The sequence below is a fragment of the Melanerpes formicivorus genome, unplaced genomic scaffold (genome assembly GCF_026170545.1).
Source record: "Melanerpes formicivorus ecotype bairdi unplaced genomic scaffold, bMelFor1.0.p_v2 SCAF_7, whole genome shotgun sequence".
In the NCBI taxonomy this organism is placed as follows: Eukaryota; Metazoa; Chordata; class Aves; order Piciformes; family Picidae; genus Melanerpes; species Melanerpes formicivorus.
Window position 1 is genome coordinate 10,508,162 of NW_027142359.1, and position 26,332 is coordinate 10,534,493.

Sequence of the window (26,332 nt, forward strand, 5' to 3'; positions counted from 1 at the left end):
GAACAAACTATCCATAGAATGTGGCAGCGCAAGGGAATAAATGTAATCACAAAATAGTCAATAGGATAGAGTGAAAATATAAAATAAATGCTATGTGGGAGACAAATGTGGAAATATCATTAGTGCCAGTAAACAACAGAGTACTCAGTGTCTTTCACAAGCAAAGCATGGAAAAAACCATTTTGTGCTTGCCTGAAAAACTCCTGTTGACTTAAAATGAGAAGGGTACAGAAAGCAGCTTTACATCAAGGTTTAACCTTTGACAAGTATAATCTAGAATTGTTTTGTAGCTCATGAGCTGTAGCGTGAAAAGGTATTAATAAAATCTTATTAGCCACAAAAGAAAAAAAACCCGAAAAGGTAAATGGCAGAACAACAGACATGCTGGATGGGAAAGATTTGGAAATAGACATTAGACTTCATGTTGAATCTCAGCAAATTTACCAAATTCAGAGAATCTCAAGAAAAGAATCTTTTTATTTTGTGGACAAGAATAAAATCTGAACGCTTCACTTCTACAGCTGTTTGTACTATATCTCAGTTAAGCACACCTATATAAAAAATCCTGCAAATCCATTTTCCATTTTAAAATATTTGGATGGAAAAGATAAATTCTGAAAACTGGAAGAAGAAAGAGGAAGGGGACAATGTATTACTGGATTATACAAAGTGTCCTCAGGGAATTAATGTAATATATCAAGAGAAGTTTAGGGTCAAACTAGGTTAAGTTAATTCTATCACCATGTTATACCAACTACTTACAGAGTTCACACCTGTAATGCTAGGGGTGCATTTCTGACCACAAGATGGAGATGGTGACACAAATGCAACAGGGTAAGTAAAATCAGATAGGCTGTACAGAGAGTTTATACAATAAAGCATGAGTTCAAAATACTCCAACACATGACATTAAATCAGAAAGTGGCAAAAAAGATCAAGTGTTTACATACCAGAAATGATTGCTGCTTGTAGCAAGTCAGGTAACCCACAAGAGAAGCTGATTTAGTTCTGAATAGTACATAGCACCCAATTCAAGAAGTAGTTATGAAAGAACCACTTCTGGCATGAAAGTCAACATACTCATGTAGAAAGAAAAGAGTAAAATAAAATCTACTGTAGTAATTTTTAACTTTCAGATAGTGAGCAGATCAAAATGAGGAAGTTAGTTAAAAGAAACATGAGAAAAGCAAATGAAAAGACTCCATCCCAACAGCATGGAGGCAAGTGACAGAGAAAATGTATGAGATTCAGAATAATCACATACAGCTCATCATTAAAAAAAAATATTGAAATAAGCTATCTTATAAACAAAACAAACAGGCCCCAAAACCCAACCCAAAATGTCAGAATGAAAATGAAAGATACTCTTCAGAAGTGTAAGTGATTTCATTTCAGAAAGATAGGGCAAAAAAGTATAAAATCTGGTCCAGTTAAATACAGACCACAATGTTTTGAGAATCAGCTCCCTACACACACAGAAGTTAATAATTTGTTGTTAAAATTAACACACTAGAAGCGAGAGACCTCCCAGACGGAGACTGGGGATATAGGAAATCAAGGTCTAAAGGTACTGCACACTAAATGAATTTTTTTCATGGATGTTCACAACAAAGAATGTTAGATTTTCACAGTTTGAGAAGGTTTCTCAATGCCTATCATCATCTGAAGGTGTTTTAAGGAGATGTAACTAATATTAAACAATAAAAATTGTCATAAGGTGATGGTCTTCCAAAACCTGTTTTAAAGCAACTCAAATATGACATTTCTGAGCTAACTGCTGTAACATATAAGCTGTCACTGATGTCAGCCTTGGTGCCAGAAGAAATATTGCAACTGTAGCACAGTCTTTAAAAAAAAAAGACTCAGTGGCTGGTGCAAGTAATAACAAAATATAATGTAGACACTTTTTTGTGCCATTGGAAAAGATCTGTGTTGTTCTCAGGTCTAGAATATTGTGTGTGGTTTTAGCCTTACACAACCAGAAAAGAGCAAGCAAGCACAGATGCCCAGAGCTGTGGCATAGTTTTACATATGATTAGATTAAGGTTCTTCAAGGTAGGAAATAGGTTGGAGGAGTGGACGTGTCAAGCCTAAATAATCATAAATGATATAACAGATGTAAATAGGGATGCATTATACTATTTTCTTCCTATCTAAGGAGATACAGGCTTAATCATAGAAAAACAATTGAAGGAAACAAAAGGAAATAGCTTTTACTCATTGTGTTGCTGAAATGTGAAACATGCTGTAAGATGTCTCTGAGATCAAACTTTTGACAGCTGGGTCTCTCTCTCTCCATAGAGCAGCTATCAATCACTGTGAATATGATGGAGAAAGCCAGTTTATTGCTGCCAATCGGGAAGGCAAAGAAGAAATCCTTCATACTTCTCCCTGTTTGCCTTAAGTTCCTGGTGGAGATCATAGCTCAGGTCAGGATTTGAGGTGAGGTGTAGTATTTGTCAGCTCAAACAAGGTTTTGTTTTCACGATGCTATCATAATAATATTAGTAACAATAAAGTCCAGAAAAGATTGTCTGTTCTTTGCAAATTTTGATTTTTGCTGGAACTGTCTATCTGATGAAATTAAATAATGTTGGGAAGTTGTTTTAACAAGCTTCAGGCATCCTTTCAGTGGGCGCTAATTCCACTGTTCCGTCTGGTGTGTGCTCAGCTTATTGGAAATGATGTAACTGGCATAGCAAGCTGCATTTAGAAAGATCCTCATCTTCGTGTTCAGATTGTGTCTTGTCACTAATTTTGATGATTTCTGGGCTAGCAACTGCATTTTATATATATATACATATATATGTATAATAAAAAAATGATGTATGTTCATACATACTTTAGGAAGAAAGAGGGTGGTGAGACACTGGAACAGGTTGTCAAGGGAGGTGGTGGAAGCCCCACCAGGCCAGGTTGGATGGGGCTTTGAGCAACCTGATTTAGTGTGAGGCATCCCTGTCCATGGCAAGGGGGTTGGCACTGGATGATCCTTGAGGTCCCTTCCAACCCCAGCAATTCTATGATTGGGGGGTGTGTGTGTATGAAAATATATAAGATATATAAATAAACCCAACTTGATAACTCTCACCATTTCTTTGGAACACAGCTTTAAAGTATTAATTCTGTGAGCCACACTCACTTTTTATAACATGGGAAAAAAGCGAATACTCTTGCAAAACGTTCCCCCATCCCGCTGTTTGGAAGTTCTTTTTGTTCTGCTTAGTAAAAACTTTTATCACAATTTAATGCCCCCACACTTCATGGTTTGTTACTTGGTCTATTACTCTCTCATTTAACTTGATAAGGTCCTACTTCCTATGATATTAATTTCTGAGTTTTGATTCTTCACAGCTGCTGCTTTGAAGTCTTAGATAACATTCTGAGCATTGCACATTGCTCCTGGTTTTAAACTTTTCATTCAGCTGCAGTGTGTTGCTCTGTTTCTCCCAAATAACTTTTCAGTAAATTGCTATATTCTAAAATTAATGTTTTGCTTTTAATCAGGGCAAAACTGTGGACTCTCTTCTTAAAAGATGCTTATACGTTCTGTCAGAAAGTTTCTTGATATATCCTCATCTTCTATCCTTTCTTCAAAGGAATTTAAGTCTGTTACTCAGTTCAGGAGGATTCTGAATCATTTTGTATTTCATATATGCATAAAAGGAGGAACGGATGCTTATACTTGTTTTTGTGCCCTCTCTTTCAGCATCATGTTCTTTCCAACGCAATCCTGTCCATGACCAGAAAATGCAGCTGTAAATAACTTCTGGGTAATATGAAAATGTGCTGGAATGGCTATTTGCAGAAAACACGCAGCTATTAAATAAAACAGTGGTTTTACCTCGCTTTCCTCCTTCAACAATTACAGCGCTGGACTGAGGTCAACAGCAGGTAATGAATTCCTTTACCAACCTTTAGACTTTTTGTTATTAATTTAAAAAAATTGGTTGGAGAGTTTTTAACTTTCTCAAATGAACAAAAATCAGACAAGGACCTCATCTCACACGTTGAGCTGAGGTTGTTTTCAGTCCCAGTGCAGGAAGGATGTGTGAATGGCTGAAGCAGCACTGCAAATATTCCCACTGGTTCCCTCTATATATATGCTTTTTATGTGAAGGGTCCTAATTTTTTCATTCTTTAACCCTTTCAGTGTAGTGTCAAGGGACTTGTCTAAGGATGAAAACATGCAGTTCTCATGCACATTATTTACAAACATGTGAGAGCACAGATGATGTGTATTTACAACTAACACTTGTCCAATTATGCACTAGGTCAGAGAATCACAGAAACATTCATGTTAGAAAAGATCCTCAAGATCACCAAGTCGAACTGAGAACCCTACTCTGCAAGGTTCACCCCTAAACCATATCTCCAAGCACCACATCCAAACGACCTTTAAACACATTCAGGGTTGGTGACTAAACCTCCTCCCTGGGCAGCACATTCCAATGCCTGACCACTCTCACTGCGAAAAAATGTTTCCTAATGTCCAGTCTAAACCTATCCAATTGCAGATTGAGGCTGTTCCCTCTTGCTCTATTGCTAATTACCTGTGAGAAGAGACCAGCACCAGCCTCTCCCCAACATCCTTTCAGGTAGTTGTAGAGAGCAATGAGGTCTCCCCTCAGCCTCCTCTTTTTCAAACTACACAGCTCCAGCTCCTTCAGTTGCTCTTCATAGAGAAATGACAAACTTTTGGTAGTATTAATCTTCCTTTAGTCATGATATTGGGCAGAATTCTAATAATGAAATATCATTATTAGACAGAACTACTTACAGATATTAGCAGTGCCCTTAGGTATAGGCAGATAAGAACCAGGGCTCCATGGTCTGCCCTGGTAATTCTTCTTGCATTTTCCACAGTCTGGGCCAGTTGTGTTATGCTCACATTCACAAAGTAGTCTTTTGTTTTCTTCTTTACAGCCAGTAGCATGAAGGTTGCACTTACACCTGTTTTTAATAGGGAAGAATAAAAAAAAAAAAAAGAAAAAAAAACAGAGTGTGTTATTATTTAGAGGTGAGTTTAAGTTCAGATAGTCTTAGTAAAGCATGTCCTGTGGCAACCACTCTTTCTGTGTGTTGTGCCTGTATTATTGTTTCAGTGTGCTTTACAAGGCATTAGTCAAACAGCACGCTGTAATATCTTCAGCTCACAGAAGGCTAAAAGCAGCAATGCCACCAGACTCCAAGATGCTGAACCTTTTCTTGCTTTCACTAATACAGCTCCACTGAGATCAACTAAATTGTTAATAATTTTCACTACAGACAGCTCTAGAATCTCACAAAAATTTAAGAGTTACTCACTACTTCCAGGAACAAAAAAAGTCCTCTTCTTATGTCCTTAGGGAATCTGGCCCAAATTAAGATCCAAATTAGGCCCCAGGAGTCTGAGAATACAGGCTTCAATTAAATATCCTCTGCAGTGCCACACTTCAGTAGAAGGGAAGCTCTCTATCAGGGTGCTTTGCCACTCTTGTTCAGAAGTACTCTCTTGCTCAGAAAGAAAAACTCATTTTTTGCCTGCTTTGATGTAATTGTAGTAAGTGAAGGGTGGGGGGATATTTTGGTAGACACGTTTAGTTTTACTTAGGGAAGAACACCTAACTGAACCTTGCAACAAAATCATTAGATAAATCAGATTCTGCACCTGTCCTTAGAATAATTGCATTTTCCTTAAATTTCCCTTTCCCTGAAACTAGGACATTTACAGAATGGGAAGCTAGTTTCATAAACACCTCTACAGATGTCAAAACTAACTAAAATTTATTTTTGTTTGGGGGCTGGAGAGAAAATCAGTTTTTAACGACCCTGTCTGTTTGTTTTCCTAATGATTGTATATCTGGTGATTTAAAGGGTTCTCATGTGGGCATTTGTCACCTGTTCCATACAGTGACCAATAATTAGAGCAAAACAGCACATGGAATGGCCAAGTGCAAATTAACAGCTGTCAAGCTGACTTCTATTTGGAAGGAATATGACCTGAAGCAACTGGCCACATACATATATATCCCCAGGGTAAAACAAGCTTGCAGTTGTCTTAACTGACTGCTAGAAAAAATCCACAAGGATCTGTAATACAGTAGATGGTGACACATTCTCCTCAGTGCTAGAAATGTGGCAGATGAAACTAGTTATTTGAGTAACGCTCATTCTAAAGAAAAACAGGTTTAGTCTCTCTGAAATTGAAATTACTGATATGTCTTGAATATGCTAGACAAAAGAAAGTGTGATTAATTTTTATACCATTTCCAAAATATTGATGCTTAAAGACTACATCAATTTAGAAGTACAATTTCCAAGGACTAGCCAGTGAAAAATGAAAAACGCCTGTCTGGGTGTCAGCAGATGAGATATGCCTAATGTAGAGACTGAAGATTTTGGTAAATGGCACTGCTATTAATAAAAGTAACAGGTGGTTTTACTGTCCATTGGAATATGGAAATGGGAGACTCCCAAACAGGAGAGATACACAATGACAGGACCAAAAAATAGAGAGTTAGAGGAGAAAGAAGCAGGAGAGACTGTGTAGTCGCTAGAATAGATGAGAGAAAGGAACCAATTAGAGTTCTTTCATGGGAAGATTCCTGTTTTACTGGAGGGACTCATCAGTGTCACAGGCAGCGAACTGCTTTAGGCAGGAAGGAAAAAAGCCACCTGATTGTGAGGAAAAGCTGTAGTTCCTAGGGCTCTGAAAAGTTGCTGCAGACTGGTTGGGGAACTGAAGTGGGGGAAAATAAATGTAGGTACATCTAGTAACTGGTGTAAATGTGCACAATTCTTTTAATAAGTACCTGAAAACAAAGAATACCAGAAAACCTTGTGCCAAGTCTGTTTGTACTACTTAGATGCTGTTCTTGTCATACTGTCCTGAAAAGACAGACTGATCCCTCCTCAATTTTGCTTGCAAGCTTAAAAGTCTTGGGCAGATACTGGCCCTCTCCATCTCCCTCTGCTTCTATCCAGTCCTATCCCGTGCCTCTTCATATGCATATACATCTGTGTAAGTGTGGACAGCACGGAATAGCTCTGCTGCCTGTTCTGGTGCTCCTCAGCCCAGAGTTGTGGCATCATGCACAGGGGCTGGTCTGTAATCCATGTGGCAGGGCCCATGCAGTACAGCAAAAGGGAGGGTTTCTGCAGAAGGCATCTTTGGCAATTTTAGACACCAAGCTACAACAGACAAATTACATATTTTGGAGGTCTATGATTGTACCAAATATGGGCTGTTTTTGACAAACTAGCAAAACATATTTTCTTGTAGGAGTATTTAGAGACCTTCTGTCAATCATTAAAATCCTAATAACTGAGTTTTAGAACAGTCAGCCCTCAAAACAAACACACAAAACAGACAATGTAGGGACATCCTAGCCACTCAGCTTCCTAAATGGAGCACTTGCTAGATGTCTCTTTCTGCCATAAACTTGTAGAGTAATCACAGCTTCATTCAGTCAACACCTCTCTGCAAATTAACTTATTTGAATGTTTTATATGTATTTTTGGAAGCCTTCAGAGCAGAATCCTCCAGAATGCTGCATCCCACCTTAAAAGAAAATTCCAAATAATACCAATTTAAAGACAAAGGACAGCAAACTCTCTACTCCCACCAATAAAAAAAACCCCAATAACCAACTATATCCCTACTCAAACCAGCACCCCACAACAAGATCCACCACAGCAATAAGGAGAGAGACGTAGCCTTCTAGGAGCATGATTTAAAGCAAATGAAATAAAGGACCAAATCTGATCCCTGAAAAAGATAAAGGACTGATCTAACATCTCTGTGGGCAGAAGACAGATAGTCCAAACCTAACAGTAACAACTGAGCTAAAAAAGACCTGACAATGCTGAACAAGCCTAAAACTCCTCAGAGTAATTCAAAGTTAGCTGTATACAACCTGCAAGGAGAAGAAAGGAAGAAACAAATGTGATCACTGTGGTTTTCTACAAGACTAAAGATCAAAGAACAAGGTAAAAGAAATACATTTATATTAAAAGTGCCACATGTAGAGTTAATAAAACCTGGTTTAAGTGGGCACAAAAAGAAATGTTAAAACAAACCTGAACCACAAAAGGTCAGACAACATGTGGCAAAAAGTCTTACCTTTGTGTTCTTAGTGTATAGGCGATATAAAAATTAAGCTTGTTTTATAATCATTAGTGTTATACAAGTAGGAAAAAATCTGTAGATTAATTAAATCTGAAGAGATTACACTGGAGTTCTTGTTGATGTCAGTAACTATATACAGGGAGTAAAAAGAAGAAGCATAAGCAGAAAAAAGACATCCAGAGGACTGAAACACAGAGATTCTGATTCTGGTCTCACACCATTTTTTTCCACGGTCACTTCACAGATCTCAGAGAATAATCACAATTTCCAGATCAAATCAAGGATGTAGCTGAATACTGATTGAGACAGTGCTAAAACTGCGAGAGAACAAAAAGCATCTGTGGAAAGCGAACTGAACGTAAGTTGGAGGGTACTGTACTGTGTCTGCGGAAAACCAAACATGTTCTGTGCTGCATGTGGAGAGACATTTTTACTGAAACACTGAAATAACATTTTGTATACTTTTGATTTTTCAGGAAAGCTGCACTAGGAATTGTGCAATCTATCCCAAGGACACCATCAGCATGTTATGTATTGGACAAGCTCAGAGACTTCTCCAAAGAAAAGAAATGCCTCTTGTTGTCGAGGGACAGATTTCTCTGGATGAATGAAAGAGGTAAATGAGTGTAGCATGGCTAAGAGACAACTAGAGAACAATAAAAGGCTGCCTCTATTTGTGGGATAAGCAGTAAGGAAAAATGAAATATTTAAGGTTACAGAAAGAAGACTATTTAGTTTAAGAGTACTATCCAGACAGACCATGAAAAGATCACTCTTGAGATATATTGGTTTGTGAGTAGTGGGAAAACAAAACAGCAGAGCCTAGACCTTAGGTATTTCAGGTATCTGTGAATCAGCTGAGCACCACTGATCTCACAGCTGACTTGGGCTCCTACCAGATCACTGCCAGGATACGGACATCAGCTTTCTATGGAAGACCAAGACTGACCAAATTCAAAGTCCATCTGTCTTGTCTCTTTTAAGGAGTATTATCCTTCCTTTTGTGCTCCAGAGGTAAGGAAACATTTTGTTACCTTATGTGAATATCAATGATGACAAATTATTACTAAAAATCCTAGGTCCCATTCAGAATTTCTTTAAACAATTGCTTTGAAAGGCTGTTCCTAGCTGCTACTGCTTTACATCTGAGACAGCAACATAACACTTAATTAGACTTACATACACAGAATGTTAAACACAAAATTTCGTATAGCCTTTCTGGATGTTTCCATTAGAAGAATGTGGTCACTTTGGTCACATGTATAAGAATGTAGAAATTCTGAACACCTAAAAAACTGCTTCCACATCTTGTGTCCTGAGATCCAGATGACAGCATTTCATACCTCTACAGTTTCTTGAAATCCAGAGGTATTGTGTACACATGCCTGAAATGCAGCCACTGGGTAGCAGTGGGTGAGTAGCAGCTGCTTGGCATGTCATGTGGACTTGCATGTGTACGGAGAAGGGATGATTGAGGGAGCTGTAATAAGCAAAGTAGGTTTGAGAATACAGGTTAAGTTATGGCAAATGTAAGATGTGTGCTGCAGCCTTTGCAACTGCATTGGCAAACAGCCTAAAGGCAAAATTCCGTGTAAGGATAAAGCAAATGTTAAGGGCAAAGTGCAGTTCTGAGATACAGTTTATGCTCACCACAAATGGCATTGCTGAGGTCTAATGCTTTGTACTTTACAAGGAAAGTCTGAAGCCAATGATTATAAATATGAACAACTCTGGTGACAGTCTTTCCAGACTTATTTTTTGTTGTTGATTATTGCGGAAGCAGCTCTGACAGTGCTGCGCTCATGGAAGTGAATGCCACACCCCCTCAACACATCTGCATTTGGAAACTTCCATCCTGATGCCTCCACAGCTCACCTGATATCAGTCTTTCCAGTTCAACCTGCAAGAACTCTTCCTGCTAAGCAGCCTGGTTACAGCACACACAAGAACACATTTCCTTCCAACGTGCAAATTCAATTTTGAATCGCTGGAGATTGATATTGCTGTCCAACACTATAAACTCTAATTGTGTGGGAGAACAAATTTGTTTTTCTGACCACTCATCTTTGACAGACTCATTATTTTGTCATAAAGCAATTGAAATGATATTTTTGGCAGTTACATAAGATGCAGGAAGCACTATGGCATGTTGAAGGAGCAGTAGTGTTGTAGTGGGAGCAGGAGCCCCGGGCTCGCTGTGTTTCTCACAGACTCTATTTACATACAGACAACTGACATTAAAATACTGTAAATATCACTAAGGTAATTGCTAATAGCATGCTGATGCTCTTGAATGGAGTGCCAACCAACAGACTGGGGGTCACATGAGGGGACCATTTCTGTTGAAGAGATCATGTAAGAGAAAGAAAGACAGGAGAAGCTCTTTGATACATTTTTAACAACTAGCCATATGTTCCTTACTTCAATACATCTTTGGATCATTCTAGGTCATTGCCAAAGTTTAGAAAATCAACTTAAACCCAACTTGCACAGACAGACAGTAAAGTCACTTTTACATGCCATGAGTTTGCTCTCTGCTTCCAGGTAAGCAAAGCCTGAACTTGCAGAGGAGTTGGCTGGTGCTTGCTCTTCACGTTACTGCCCACACAATGTGGTGTGCACACAATGTAAAATACCATCCCCACAGAGTTTTAATTAGCCATTTAAAAACAGCTAGTGATGTTAGGAGCCTTAGTCAATGCCCCGGTGCTAGCATCTACTTCCAGCATCTTGTTACAGTTGTCCTAAAGGACTTGGCTGTGTTTAGCATGACATCAAATGTGTTAAGGCTGTCATCTACATTATGATTCTCCAGCTTAGTAATGACCTTGAGTCAGCTTCACCAGTGAGATAGAATTTTCTAACATAATGTAGAAAAAGATGAAAATTTCATGTTGCAAATACGGTTTAAGTGATATCTCAGGCATGAAGGAGAACAAGAGGTAGGCTGAGAAAGTGAAAATATAAGAACCTTTAAAATATATCATGAAATCTTTGGAATAAAATGAGCTTTGCACCCAAGCAATTAATTTTTCAGGTCAGTCTTATGTTTAATTTTTTTTTTAATATAAATTAAACTTTGTGAGACAAATTCATCATAACTTGAGAACCTCTATGTATAAGTGAGAAAACTCTCACACTGTTCAGTGTACAAGGTACAGATAATACTTACGTAAGTTATTATGTTATTGTGGCCTTCCAGTGTCTTAAGGGGACCTACAAGAAAGCTGGGGAGGGACATTTTAGGAGGTCAGGTAGTGACAGGCCTAGGGGCAATGGAGCAAAACTAGAAGTGGGTAGATTCAGATGGGATGTTAGGAAGAAGTTCTTCACCATGAGGGTGGTGAGACACTGGAACAGGTTGCCCAGGGAGGTGGTAGAAGCCTCATCCCTGGAAGTTTTTAAGGCCAGGCTGGATGTAGGTCTGAACAACCTGATCTAGTCTGAGGTGTCTCTGCCCATGGCAGGGGGGTTGGAATTGGATGATCCTTAAGATCCCTTCCAACCCTGATAATTCTATGATTTTATAAGTTGTTTTTTCCTTTCAGTTTGTCTAATAAGGGGAACATCTTTTCATAGAGGCTCACAGTCTGAGACATATCACATGTCTGCTGAATATTATTATTCATTATACCATAGGAGTTTTTCATGTCATCTCAGAAAAACAAAGTAAGCTGGTCCTGATCCTGATTTTCAAAGCTTAATAGATGCCTGCATGGCTTTACTGTTGAAGATTTTGTGGGGATGAAAGCAAGTATAAAGGACACCGCTGTGATGAAATAAAATGATTGCTGGCCAATTTCTTTCTGTGAGGCTGAAATGGACAGTGAGAACACATACAAAAGAGGTAACAAGATAATTACTGCAGTCTAGGCTGCTAGTGCTCACTGCAAGGACTACCCATCTAAAGAAGTTCTAAGCTAAAAGGGACAGTTGGCAGTCAGAAAATGATGTGGGTTACTGGCTTCAAGTAGGTCTGCTGAACAAATGTTCCAGCTCAGGTGAAGCAAGAGAGTCAATTCTGGGTTTTATTTGGTATTTTTTGAGCCCTATGACTATCTCAGGTCCACCTTGCTGAATAGAGTCTAAGTCCAAAAAAGGCACTCCATCTTTTTTTTTTTTTTTTAGAGTTATGAATAAGATTCCTGTGGCTTGCTGGCAAAATGTGGCCACTCTAGTGACAATAATGAAATGTGAGTCCTTTCACATTTATTTCTGGAAACATATTTGTTCACCAGTCTTCTTTCCTATCCCTTTCCCTGAATTTCTCTCATACATCATAATCTCCCACTGGAAAAACAAACAAACAAATAAAACCCAACAACAATAAAGAAACAAACCCCCAAAAGATTCCTTTGTGGGATGGGACTACATCAATAATAAAGGATAAAAAAAATTCAATAATAACAAATATAACTTTGTATAGGTAGATATATTATTCTTTCATTTGCAAAGCAAGGACTAATGTTGGATCAGGTTTTTAAGCTTCTTAAATCTGTAAGTAGCTTTGTGGCTAGAAAAGAAGTTTAACCTGCACTCAGTAATCCTGCTGCACCTTAGTACCTCAAAATCCTGAGATTTACAGAAGCCTTTTCAACTTTGTTCTTTACTGTTTAGGTTTTGCTGCTAAATTTGGGAGGAAATTGAATTAGATTCCCACAGGCAGTATGGAAAATTGGGGAAAATAGCTTCTTATTCTCCCTCAGCTGAATATAATGTATCTAGTGGGGAACAGCAAAACCCAGGCACAGAGAGCAGATTCACTTTGCTTTCTCATTGGCCTACTTCCAAGCAGTTTGGAGAGCCTGAAATTAAAAAAGAAAACAAAGTCCAAAAGGGCAGCATAATTCCCTTTCCCACAGGAGCAAGGACTTTCCAAGCCTCTCAGAAAGAACGCACGGCATGGAATTGCCCACTGTCAGCACTGAACCAGCCCAACAACAGAGTCACACAAGTGCAAAATGCAAATGTTAACATGTTTGCAAGATTTACTGTGTTCACACCCTAGTGAACACTCCTACGTATTATGGTTACTTAAATGTGAACCACTGTCAAGTTCCATGCTGGTCTATACAAACAAGAACTACAGGATCACTACCAATCGATTTCTATCTCAGCCTGTATATGATCAGTACAGTGTCTGATGAATACATATTGTTTTTGTTTGGAATCCATTAGGGGGATTCCTTTTGGATTGGCTTCACCTTTCCTACTGCCCCTTTCAAGAGGGAGGGCCACAAGTGATCTTACCTTGCTAAATGAACTCTAAATGTTTCTGAAATGCAGTAGTTTACTAGATTACATCATTCCAAGCAAACAGAGGCAATGGAAAACATTTACAGTGTCAATCAGCAACACTCAGAACTCAAGCACCGAAAAGAGGAGGTGTAACCTATTAAGCCTCTTACAACGCCTCAGTATTTAAGCATTTGAAATGTTCTGATTTCTTGGCTAGACAGAAAAAAATTATAGACCAAAATGAAACTATTTAGACTGACTTAATTTTTTTAGGTCCAAAATTTGAAACTAGTCCAGTGATGCTTATGCCTAGTACAACAGAACAGCTACTTCTGAAGTATTTCAGTTTACCACAAACAAAATATCTATCCCTGATATTAAATGCTTAGATACACCCAACCAAGTGGAATGGCCAAATGCTTTCTCTGATTTCCATTTCACATTCCCTAATAGCTAAAGCTGAAATAAATTTGTCTGAAAATATAGCTGCTGTTAGCTGCTGTACAGAGCTAACTTCTGTCTCCATCCTAAATACCCATTTTTGGTTTTTCTTCAGAGGTATTAGTTTTCATGGAAGTGTATCAATAAAAAGAGTGGCTACAAAATCTGCTAGTTTGCCAGCAGCGTGTTCCTCAAATAGTTTCACCCGTGAACACAGTTTGGCAGATTCTTAGCTGATGTAAATCCATCTGGCTCCAGCAGAATCAATGAATTTGTTAGCTCACACTGTTGGAAATGTGGCCTATTTTGTTTCCAGCTTTCATTCATATTATCCTAGGCTCAGAGGTTGTGTGTGTTTTTAGATACTGACAGAGAACCTGTTTGTAATTTTGAAAGGCAGACCCAAGGCTTTGAACAAGCATGGTGTGAAAACTGGGAGTCAGTGGAAGATAAGGGGCCCAGGTATGATGAGCTTTTAAGGACATAACTGCCGAGAGGGTAGGATGCTGGTATTTCACACTGTTTCCATGCACCTATTTTGCTCTAATCTTTAAACCCAGAAACAGAAAGCTTTTCTTACTTACATGAAGGATGCTGAACAGGGACCATGGCAGTCAGGCTTCTCCCAGAGGGGAAGCAAAATCTCTTGCTAAGATGATGATCAATAATGACAGTTTCTTCCAGTGCTACCAACTGATCATTTAACACTAGTGATTGTTTTGGTAGTTTCCCAGTCTAGCACTGGAGAAATAGCAGCAGATGTAAACTCTTAAGTGCATCAGGGTTACAGTTACTTTTTATATTTCCTTTACTCCCTCTGGAAAATTTCCTTCTTTCTCACTGGGTTCCCTTTGGTCTCACCTACTAAGTTGCTGTGCTTCACACAGCGATCAATGTCTTGATACATAGATGGGATAGGATGGCAGAATGGGGAAACACATCTGTTACAGAGCTACTACACAGCTTAGATGTTGTGAGTTGTAATGCCATATCATGTGTGTTTCAATTGATTTGTTCTAAATACCAATAAGTAGGAGTTGGTAAAAACCTGAATATCCTCAGGTCCCTGTAGTGTTATGCATCAGAGGGAGAAGGATTACTGGGACAAGAATGCAGTGCTTTCTCCACCAGTGGGAATGATGCAATCTACTTGTCAGTATGTCTGTCTGATGATGCAAAAATGTTAAGGAGCTGGAGCAAGTTCCGAGAAGAGCGGTGAGACTGGGGAAGGGGCTGGAGGGAAAGTCTCATGAGAAAAGGATGAGGGAGCTGGGGTTGTTCAGCTGGGAGAAGAGAAGACTTAGAGGGGACTTTATCATTCTTTTAAAACTACTTAAAAGGAAGTTGTAGTCAGGTAGAATCAGGCTTTTCTCCCAGGCAACTTGTGACAGAACAAGAGGGCACGGTATGAAGCTGTGCCAGGGGAGGTTTAGGTTGGATATTAGGAAGCAATTCCTCACTGAAAGGCTGATTAGGCACTGGAATGGACTGCCCAGGGAGGTGATGGATTTGCCATCACTGGAGGTCTTGAAGAAAAGATTGGATGTGGCACTTGGTGGCATGGTTTAGCTGATGTGGTGGTGTTAGGTCATTGGCTGGACTTGATGACCTCAGAGGTCTTTTCCAGCCTCAATAATAACAATAATAATAAATAAATGTGTGAGCATGCTGACTGAGATCTGACTATTGCTTGCTGCCATCAGGATACTAAGGAAGCGAATTTTTTTTTTATTTTAATTAATTTTTTTTTTTCCTGCTGTCCAATGAGCTGCTTAGTCAGCCTTAGCCTGCCACTGGGCAGTAAGTCATTATGGGCAACTCAGTACATACCAACAGATACCCTAGACACACCTTCTATTTTAAACACTATAATGCTACCAGGCAGAAATAAGCCACTGTGTTACTGCAGTTGTGAAAGCCTGTAGCACAGCCTGCTAGATGATTAAGAATGTGAGTGCAGCAACAGATCACTGTAAATTTTTACAGCTTACAAATCTAAAAATGGAAGTTAAAGTCTTTAGGAGTCACTGTTTCTTTTCTCCTGATAGAAATCTGAATGTTAGATTTTATATTCCTGGCATTGCATTAATGTGCATCACCACTTTGAAGTTTATTGAGAGATCAATTTTTTGGTGGGTTTAATTTAATTAATGCCAGTCTTACATCTGCTCAGCAGCAATCCTAAGAAAGCTGCTCTAAGATGCTAGTGATTACACCAAACTTCCTGTCTTTATAGTATTTCAAAGCATCAGCTGCCAGCTGGTACCCTGAATTCTTTTTCCCAGCACAACACTGAAAAGGAACACTTTGTTGTGTGGGAGGTCTAAAATTGTGGTCATTAAATTACCATCCAAGTGGACATGCTTACAACACCATTCAAAAATGTTACTTAACTCTCTGCAATGACAGATATTTTATTCTCACATGTAGCAATACCCCAAGTGGGCCATTAACAAATTTGTGTCTGTGATTAATATTGGACAGACCTGGCTGAAGCAGAAATATCTTTAAGCTTACAGAAAGACTCAGGGTGTAGCATCTACTGTGTCACAGTAGGGAATACAGTGTTTTCATGAGCCATTGTCAGGGGAGCAGTGTTTCTGCTGCATGAGAAACAAGGTTAATTTCATACTAATATTGGTAATTTTTTGAAGACTGTATTAGAGAAAAGCAGCATAAAAATATCCATGGTGAACACAGAATTCAACGCCAGGGAACCAGTTCCATGAAGCAGTACATCTGCTGCTGTTTTCAAAAGACTTAGAAGCATTTTTGTTTAAGAGACCTCCTATCGACTCATTTAAAAGCTCCAATGTACCCCCTAGTAGACACTGGTGCAGGGACAGGATAGAATAATAGGGTATGGGCTGTAATGGGTTGCCTCTGAGGGGCAGAAATTAGACCTTGAGCTGCTCTGAGCAATACTTCTGGGAGGAGCAGTTGATGTAAGCCCTAACTCGGTGCAGCGGCATGACATCACTGCCGCTGTCCTCACTCGGTATCCCTTTGCATCCAGCAAGGACTTGGCTCCCCTTGCAGTTGCAGCAGCTGTTATGGCAGGATCCCTGCACACAGTCACAGAAGAGATGCAGAATGGCCCACCCCACACAGAGTTACTCTTAAGACACCAGGTTTCACTTGCAAAAGGTGGATGGATTTGGCTCTGGGCAACCTGAAGTAGCGTGAGGCGTTCCTGCCCATGGCAAGGGGGGTGGAACTAGATGATCCTTGAGGTCCCTTCCAGCCTTAACAATTCTATGATTCTAGTGGTATTGAGGCCCAGGTGGAGAAGTGGGCTTAATGGGGGTATTCCTTTTCCCTGAACACCTTTGGTATTTCTGTATATATTTTTAAATAGCATTCACATTTAACATTCCATTCTGTGTGAGTTTTTATTTTTTTATTTTACTCCCTTAGGGGCAAAATATCTTTCTGGCTCTTGGCTCAAACCGATGACAAAATCCTGAGAAACAAGACATGAAAGCTTTTGGTACGTGATTTAGTGGTCTGTCCTCTTGGTAGGCATTTTTAAATTATAAAGAGTTAAAATATTTTTGAATTGTGAACACACACTCTAGACTAAAACTTGATTCTGAAAGCTAGCTTAATATGCCTCTTTCCAGGCTCATACTTCATGCCTCATCTGCACAGAAGCCACTGCCCACGAGTCATCACTGCAGCTACTCTGAAGTGCCCCTTTTCACTCAAGTAAACTGTGTCCTGCTCTTCCCCCTACTCCTGGTGTTTTGCTGTTTGCATGGCTATCATTGGTATCACTTCTACGTGTTACCTGAGTTTAATGCCTCTGAATGCCCTCCCTGCCTCTGCAGTGCTTCCATCACTGCCAGAAGGAGGGATGCAGTGGGCAGGTTGCTGTGGGCCCAGCATACCCCCATTGTTCTCTGCCATGTTCTGATGGTGCTTCCCTTGGAGGCTTCTCAGAAGGGCGAAGGAGAAGAAGGAATCTACTGCAGGCAGCATAATTGATATATTTTTTAAAAATCGTGCTGCTAAACTTGAATTTTAAGGGCAAATATATGGCACATGCAAGCTGCACTCTTTTCTGGAGTGTGTTCTGAGGTATTCACAGTTAAACCATCAAAGCTGAGGGTTCAGAGCAAATGAAGCTGACTAAATATTTCAAAGGTGGTTTTGTTCTGGGCTGATTTTCAAAATGCTTAGGCCTCACAGTTCCATCTCAAATAACTGGGAATTGGTGCCTTTTTATTACCAAAACAGACACTCCAAATACACTTTAAAATATATGGAACATTTTTGTTTATCTTTTCCTCCCGCTTTTCTCTTTTAGTTTTTTTGAAGTGCAAAAACCAAACAGAACATTGCTCATTGGTTATCATGCCAGCTTCAACTTTTTTTAACTTTTAAATTCAAAACAATATAAGCTCTTTGTCCCAGAATAGTTCCCTCTGGAATTATTATGGTAAGAATTATTTGCTAGAGCTATGTGAATAACTGATTTTTCAGTTCACCAACTGAATAAAAAAAAATAAAAAAAAAAAAAGGGTGGGGAGGCAATAATAATTTGTGTCAAATTAAATGCTTATTTTTTATTCTGAGGTTTTAAATCCCTTTTGGATAAAATTATTTTGGACAATTTTTGGAAAAAAAATAATTCCAAGGGGGAAAAAAAAAATCATGCTTGAATTCTGAAAAATTAGTCCAAGTATTTGTTAATGTGGGTTGAATTCTGAAAACACTTTTAGCCACCCCTGACAGAATTTTCTTCTGTGAATAATTTATACTTCAAAATTACTAATCCTTTCTCTTACTGAAGAAAACTAGATGAAAAGTGAGCATTTGTGTCTGGGAACAGTTGCAAAAAGCAATTTAGTATCCTCTAGCTTAAATACTGAAAAAGCTACGGCAGCGTCTTATCTCTAGCCCCATTGGTGTAACTACACAGCACAATGAAATTATTGTGCTAGGACTAATTATAACTGGCTCAGAAAACAGAGTTCTAACTGTGTCTTTTCTTTCTAATTTGGGAAAAAGATTCTTCTTTCACCTACTGTGTTTCTGTTGCTGACTTCATGTAAAGAAAACTTGTTTTCTCTTTCAAAAGTACCATATGACTACTATTTGATTATAGACACTAGTTATTGTTATATTGAAGGCACTAAATTGGCTGGGTTCTGCAAACATGTTTTGTTACAGTCAGTGGAATTATACAAAAATGGGAACATTAAATTGAGATAGATGATATCATGGGCTGAATTTACTGACTTTTTACCAAAGGAAAAAAATCTTCACTTGAGTAAATTAATAGATGGTCTCTGGATATGACTCCTAAAGGATGGCTTAGTCTTCAACAAGGTGGGTGGCCAGAGCTAGACAAGCTATTCTCTTGTCAGATGCAGCTGGAAAGGAGTTCCTACACCTCAGATGGGGAAAAAGAGAGCAGACCTAGCTTTTGGCATTAGCCCTTGAACAGTGAGCAGGAGACACATACTGCGACCTACCAGTCACAGTACCACCAATACTGACTGGTTTTTCCTGATGCCAAAACAGGTCTGTCTCCAGGTTTAATATTTGCCCTAGCCCCAGACTCTTGTGACATGTGATGAAAGACTTTGTGTACATCTTTGCCCGTGAATTGAAGCTGATACTACTTTGATGTTATTCCATAAGTTTACATGACAAAGGACTGGCAGTTTCAAAGCTGAGTCTTAGGATTCTGCCCTCGTGTCAGATTACAATAAAATAGTCATCACTTTTGGCCTTAAGTGTCCTGAAACATTTATTATTCATGTTTGTTTTTAACAAATGCTGGGTAAATCAAAGAATATTTAGACAGAGGCTAGGACTGAGCTGCACTGTCCACCGAGTGGTCAGGAACATGTTTTTTGGTGCCTACGAAAACAAACGTGCTGGGAGGTTGGGTATGATCCAGTGACTATAATATTCTGTGTACCAGAAGAACTATATAGCTTCATTTATATTTCAAATGTTTCAAATCAATACTTTCCTTCATATTCTGCAACCCCCACCAGGAAACTCTTATAACTGAAAATTTAAGGAATAGATTGCAAGTTATGAATAATGTAAGGCTGTCATAGGGGAAAGCAGATTGTGAAATACTGCTGACAAAACCATCAGTATATGTTTATACTGAAGAATAAACCTTTACAATTCCATCTTGCATAACATATCTTTAGAAATCCTATACATTTTTCCCATTTTCCCTGAAATGTCAAGCAGGCTTCTTCAGATTCCAGTGGTAAATTCTATTCTCAAAGAATGTTTGAGTTAATCTGGAAGTAAAATGTATGAGTTTATATATATGCATACATGTTTTTATACATATAAAGTAAATGTAATGCAAAGCTTTATGACCAATAATAGAGTACTAATGGACACTTCTTTACTAATGCAAGAAATAACCTAGACTTGAGGGGAAAAAAAAATGTCATTTAGTATAGGGATATCTATCAGCACCCATTTTTCAAGCAGCGATGTATTACAAGGAATAGATCTATCAACAATAGACAGGATTCTGTTTGAGGCATGGACAGTCAGAGAGTGAACCACAGCTTCATTGCATTAAAGCACTCCTCAGGGCATGGACTTAGGCAGATTGCTCTTTAAAGGGGATTGTTTTTTTGTTCAGTTACTGACAGAGAATTGCTATCCACTGAAAAAGAGAATAGGGATTTGTCCTGAAGACCTGCTGAGCAGGAAGAGACAAGGTGCCCTAAGAAGATCCTATAAAGACCTCTTGTATAACACAAAACTTAATCTTTAATGAATTTGGGCATAATTGTCAGAAACCTTCCAAATTACACAAATAAATAAAAGGATAATAGCCACTTTATTAGGAAATATTTTCAGTAGTACTTCTGGGCATGAAGGAATTAGTGTTTGTATCTAATGTGTTTTAGTGCTGTGTATTTTCTCTCACACACAGAGAGAGCTGCAAAGCAGGACATATGAGACTGGGATTTAGGATGCTGCCCAAAGCAGTCATGACCTCCTGTCCCCAGCATTACTGCTCATCACCTTTCCTCACCTACTCTTATGCCCTCTCAGCATCTCTTCCTGTTGACCTACAGAAGCCAGGAGGGGGAGCATTACACAGGACTTGGAAGTGCCCCCGCATCTTAAAGCTGTTCTCTCCTTTCACATTGGGCAGAAAACCTCAGGAGAGAAAAAGGGCAGAAATTTCTGGATTTTCTGCTATATATAGATTTATCATGACATACAGCAAATTGGCTGAACCAAACGACTTAGTGGACATATAACCACATCACAAAGGGAAAAAGCTTCTGGTACTTCTCCAAGTTTCTTGTAACAGAAGTTGTGTGTAGCTTTCAGAACATGACTTTATTCCTTTTATTTAACCTATGCAAATCACTCTTGTGTTTTTGTCTCTGTTTTACCCCTTCATGATAATCTCTGGTGTTTCAGATGCTGACCTATCTCTGCAGACAAAGAACTTGATAAAATAAGGGGGGGAAACCTTGATCTGCAACAGGCTTGAGATGCATGCACTGCATTCTGAGAACTCCAATCGCAGCTGTGACAAAACAGCCACTCCCGCTCTGTGTAATTGGCATCTGCTTCTGTGGCTGCAAGGCAGGACAAGTGCCCTGGGCTGCTGCCTACAAGTCTTTTAGGATGAAGCCTCACCAATGCCTCATGGTAATTCTTTGCCTTTCCTGTTTGCCTAAAGTAGTTACAGCAGCTGAATTTTCAAGTGTGGTTTCCTTTAAAATGTACTAAGCTTATGAGAATACAAAAAAACCCTTTTTATATGTTAGGAATTAGGGGGAGGCTCTGTATACAGGACATTGAGACTGGACTTTATGTTCTATTAATTGTGTTTGCATTGCTGCACTATTTGCACAACATTCCAAAAGACCTCTCTCCTTTCACAGCACACACTCAGCCCATTTTAAATTGCAGAACCTTTTCTCTGGCAGTAAGCCCCCTTTTTTTTTTTTGGTGGTTCTAATATGTGCAAGAGATTTTTCCAAAGTCCTGGTATAAAGAAACAGTCAAAATTTACAAATCCCCATTTTCTTCTCAAAAGCCAGGAAAAACTTTTGTACTGTAATAAAGGTCACAGAGCACTGGAATAGGCTCCCTGGAGAGGCTGTGGAGTCTCCTTCTCTGGAGACTTTCAAGCCCCTGCTGGATGCGTTCCTGGGTGACCTGCGCTAGATTCTATGGTCCTGCTCTGGTAGGGAAGGTTGGACTCTAAGATCTCCAGAGGTCCCTTCCAACCCCTAACATCCTGTGAGCCTGTAAACTACTTTTAGGTTGTTTCATTTGAAGTGCTAAATACCTCTAAAAATGTATCATGATGTTCTTTCTATGAAGTATCTTGAGAGTGTAGGTATCTCCTCTCCACAATTCACAGGCAGACTGAACACCAGCCACACAGTAATTGTTCATTTGTTAGCCAAAAACACATGAGAAAAACGGTGAACTCCATTACAAGTAAATCACCTGCCACTGCAATCAAGACACATGACCCTTTGCCGTTCTGTCAGTATCACTCTCCTGCATCTCTCTTACTTAAAGCATGTATATTTTATGAAGCATTAAGAGACAAACAAATGTATAGACCACAAAACCCAGAGACTGCATTAGTCTCCAAAAGCATCCATTGGAATGGCAGTGGAGTTTGCAGAATCTGATTTCATTATATAGTCTCTCTGTATTTATAAAAACAAACTAAGTCTGGATGCATATTTTAAAGCATTGAGTCTAAAAAGTGGTATTTGTGTGTCAGAAATGAGGCTGTTGCTGTCATCCACCTGAAAGAACAAACCTCAGGAGTCACCACATTGAGGATTATTTCTTCAGTGACTAACTGTTCTACCTGATGAGAAGGTAAAATGATGCAATTTGGTTTGGGGGTGTAAGGACTCCACACTGTTGAAACATTATTGTCATATATGTACAGCAGAGGAGAAATTAGGTGTTCTTTTTCTTTTTCTGTTTCTTTTCATTCAACTGTTTCCCCACTCCCCATTCAGGGAAAAATGTTTGTTTGCTTGTTTGCTTTTTGCTGTTGCAGTTGTTGGTTTTTTCCTTTTTTTTATTTTTTAAGCTCTAGCTTGAGGATTGGTTTAAACACAATCAGGTGCAGAATATTAGGAGTTAATAACACTCAGATTGTTTGATCTTTACCTCATTAATAACTATAAGACACCATCCTGGAACCACAGCTTCCTATCTTTTAATTCTTCTCCTGTGTTGCAGAGGGGAAGGAGCTGCCCTTGCTGGCAGACTGCAATTCCTATGGGACACAAGTGATTAAAAATGTAACTGGCTCCTTGCTGTTCTGCTGTCCTGCTGGAAGAATTATTTCAGGGGCATTCAAAGAAAGAGAGGCATGATTCTACAAGCACAGTATCGTTAATGAAGCTTGTTAAATGATAAGCAATTTTCTGCTTTGACAAAGAATAATAGGTTTACTCTTTCATTGTAAATTGAGATGTTCCTGCTGAAGATTTCCATTCCTCCTTTGAGCCACACGGGCAGCTACTCCCCATGCGATCAACTGAAGGAGGGATGATCACTGTAAGAGAAATGAAGACAATGAGAAATGAGCAGCTGGAGGTATGCATGGTGTGGGAGGAGGGAAGGACTAGTTCCCAAAGTGGGTCACTGACAAAACAGATGCCTTCCCATACTGCAGCTCTGTCTCCTGTCCCAAATGCCATCGCTGCATTCCTATTCCCACCAGCTATGCTTCCCTGGTGGTGCAGAAGGTCATGGCACCTGCTGTGCTCTAACTGGGGAGCAAGAATGGTAATTTTTTGAAATGTGTTATTCTCAAGTCAGTTCTTGATTGTGCTTACATGGCAACATCAACTCCCCTAGCTCTAAGTAAGGGAAAAAGCAGCCCACAGTTCAGTAATTACAATGAGAAGATGCAGAGCCAATGAAAATGTGAGGAAAAATACAACCAACATAGGGCTAAAAAACCCCAAACGTATCAAATGACCATCCCTCCCCCAAAAAAACAGCAGATGTGAAGCATGTGATGGCTAGGACATTTGTGTCACAGTGAATGCCACCAGCACGCAACAAATAAAACCCAAAGGACTGAGGGAATGAATTTCACATTCCCTCTCCTGCACAAAAGGCTACCAGACATTCTTGAACTCCAGTTTACATTCAATTGGCTTGGCCTGGCTTATCTGAACAGGCCTAAACAAAAGCATTACAGAAGCACCACCAAATCAAAGAAGTTGAAATTTACATGTTTGCAATGACTTTGGTAAATACCATTTCAAAGTCTGAAGATCCCCAATGCATGAGAGTGTTAAATGGGAAAATGAATAAAATCAGTTTTACCAGATATAAAAGTCAGAAACAATAAACAGTTCTGCCACCATTCTGTCTCTGGTAACTTGCATTAAAATATATATAAAGTGTTCTGGGAACTGAAGCAATGCTTCAGTTCAATAAAACTAATGCAATTAAAGAGTAAGAATCCTGTTTTCCCCCTGCTTGCAATTTCAAATGAGAGCTTCCTCTATCTTGTGACCATTGCTGGAATCCAATTCAGGACCCCAGCTTATCAAATTCCCAGCTCTGGCAGCATGCCTTTAAGGTATTATAAAGTGCCACTCATCACACCAGCATGGTCTATAAATGCCTCAGATAACTTAAGAGTGCAGACACCCCATTTTGAAGCAGGCAAGTGTTCACTGTGAATCAAAATGGAGTCACCAAATTTGTGCAGCCTTCAACCAGCACTTCTTTTCTTGTGAGGCAGCAAAGGAAAACGTGTTAGCACAAAGTTTTGCTGTACCATTTTTTTTTACAGTGGGAAAGCTTTGCAGGACAGCACACCTACATGGAGCCGTGGGTTCCTGAGACCCTGCAGAGCAAGCATCTTATTCTGTAATTCATCCCAGGGCTGAGAAACTGCCTGGCTAATGAGCTTTCCTGCAGCCTCTTCCCCTGCAGGTGCTTCCCTGGAAGAACAATCTTACATCAGACACTTCCATGCCAGATGTGACCCCCTGAAGCCATCCCTAAGCCCTCTCCCTCAACATGGCTTAAGAAAGCCACAGCATCTGCCTTTGACAAAATCACAAACTTCTTTGCTATTCAGCCATTAATTCCTCAGCTTCTTTAATGTTGAAAGACATGTCTTGGGAATTCAGTATGGGAACATATTCATCTCTTTGGTAGGTGATATTGCAGTATATTACTGATGGGGGAGCCAGCACATCAGCACTATGACAGTGACCCTGACCAGCAGATAACTGAATAGGTAAGGAGAGAAGGAGCAGGTGCAGCTCAAAGGCACAGCCTCAGCTTTGGCAAGCAGTCACTCTTGTTCCACTACCAATTTTGCAGCACATTACTTCGTCACATGCTCATTACAAAGGTATGTGACAGTCCCTGATAATACATTTCTGTGGCAAAATAATTGATCCCTCTTTGCAGTGGTGCTCTTTAAAGATTACCAGGCATGGTAGATTATTAGATAGAAGGCACCTTCTGATGGTCCCTAGCGTAAGGTGTTACCAGACAGCAATGTGCCAGCTATCTATCACTTACAAAATAATGTCATGCCTGGAAAATGGTCTTGCAGCATGAGTTAAGGGAGGAAAAACATGTAATTACATCTGTGGACAAGAAGATGTCCTGAGAAATGTGGTCAGCCTGATTATTTATTGGCTCAGAAGTGCTCAACATAATCTAAGAAACAGATCAGGCTCTGAGGTACAGTGGTTCACATTGCTGTTATAGACTCTAGCCTTGAAGTCAAGTTCATGCTGAAGAACAACGTTACCTTTACAATATGTGGTTTACTTCTGAAAATGAAAAGGGTAAGAACTGTATTAGTAATGTTGGCATTAGTGGAGGCAGCTGTTTTTAGATATTTGGTATTTCAGGGATGTGAGTTTAGCATCGTTATTAGAAGTACAGCTTACTATATTCCTCTGCTAACTTTCCAAGAGTGAGCAGATGGTTACCCTATTACCAGCCATTTGCATTTAACATATTGTAATGATTTATATACCACATGTCACTGAGCAAAGCAAAAACAGTTGATGGCAACTAATTAGTTGAGTGTGAAGACACGTATCTCAACGTATATATCCTTATTGTAATCAAATTTTATCCTTTTCGTTGTTAATAGGCTTAATGTGCAGCATCACAGAAATACTAATGGCAGTTAAACGTGAGCTAACATGTCCCTCTGTCATCAGGACAGCATTGCTGTCCCTCATAAACATCTGTACCAGTACTCCCATTACATGCCTGCTTTATAAATGATGGTGCAGGGAGGACAGATTATAACAGTCCATTGTACTTGCATACCAATCTCTCTTAAGTGTGTTTCAAAGCACTTTATAAATCTTAATACAGCAAGATACAGCTCATATTACAGAACAACACACATCTAGAGATGGATGAAGCAGGGGTACAGCACAGCAGAGAGGAAAGACTCTGCATAGCTCTCATAAAGACAGAAATGGTTTTAAGGGTGAAAATAAAAAGAATCACAAAGTATTGTAGAGAGTTTACAAGGAAGAGGCACACAAATTC

At 39.3% G+C, this 26,332-nt stretch overlaps 1 protein-coding gene across 11 annotated transcripts in view; it reads right to left on the bottom strand.

The window, feature by feature from the left end:
- The window catches only part of NTNG1 (netrin G1), a 168,804-nt gene that overhangs the window by 58,258 nt on the left and 84,214 nt on the right, over nt 1-26,332 (bottom strand). For all 11 annotated transcript variants that reach the window (XM_068140978.1, XM_068140983.1, XM_068140981.1 and 8 more), the window contains exon 4: nt 4,781-4,953. In XM_068140978.1, coding sequence (XP_067997079.1) covers nt 4,781-4,953 — 173 coding nt within the window. The remainder of the gene's footprint in view (nt 1-4,780; nt 4,954-26,332) is intronic.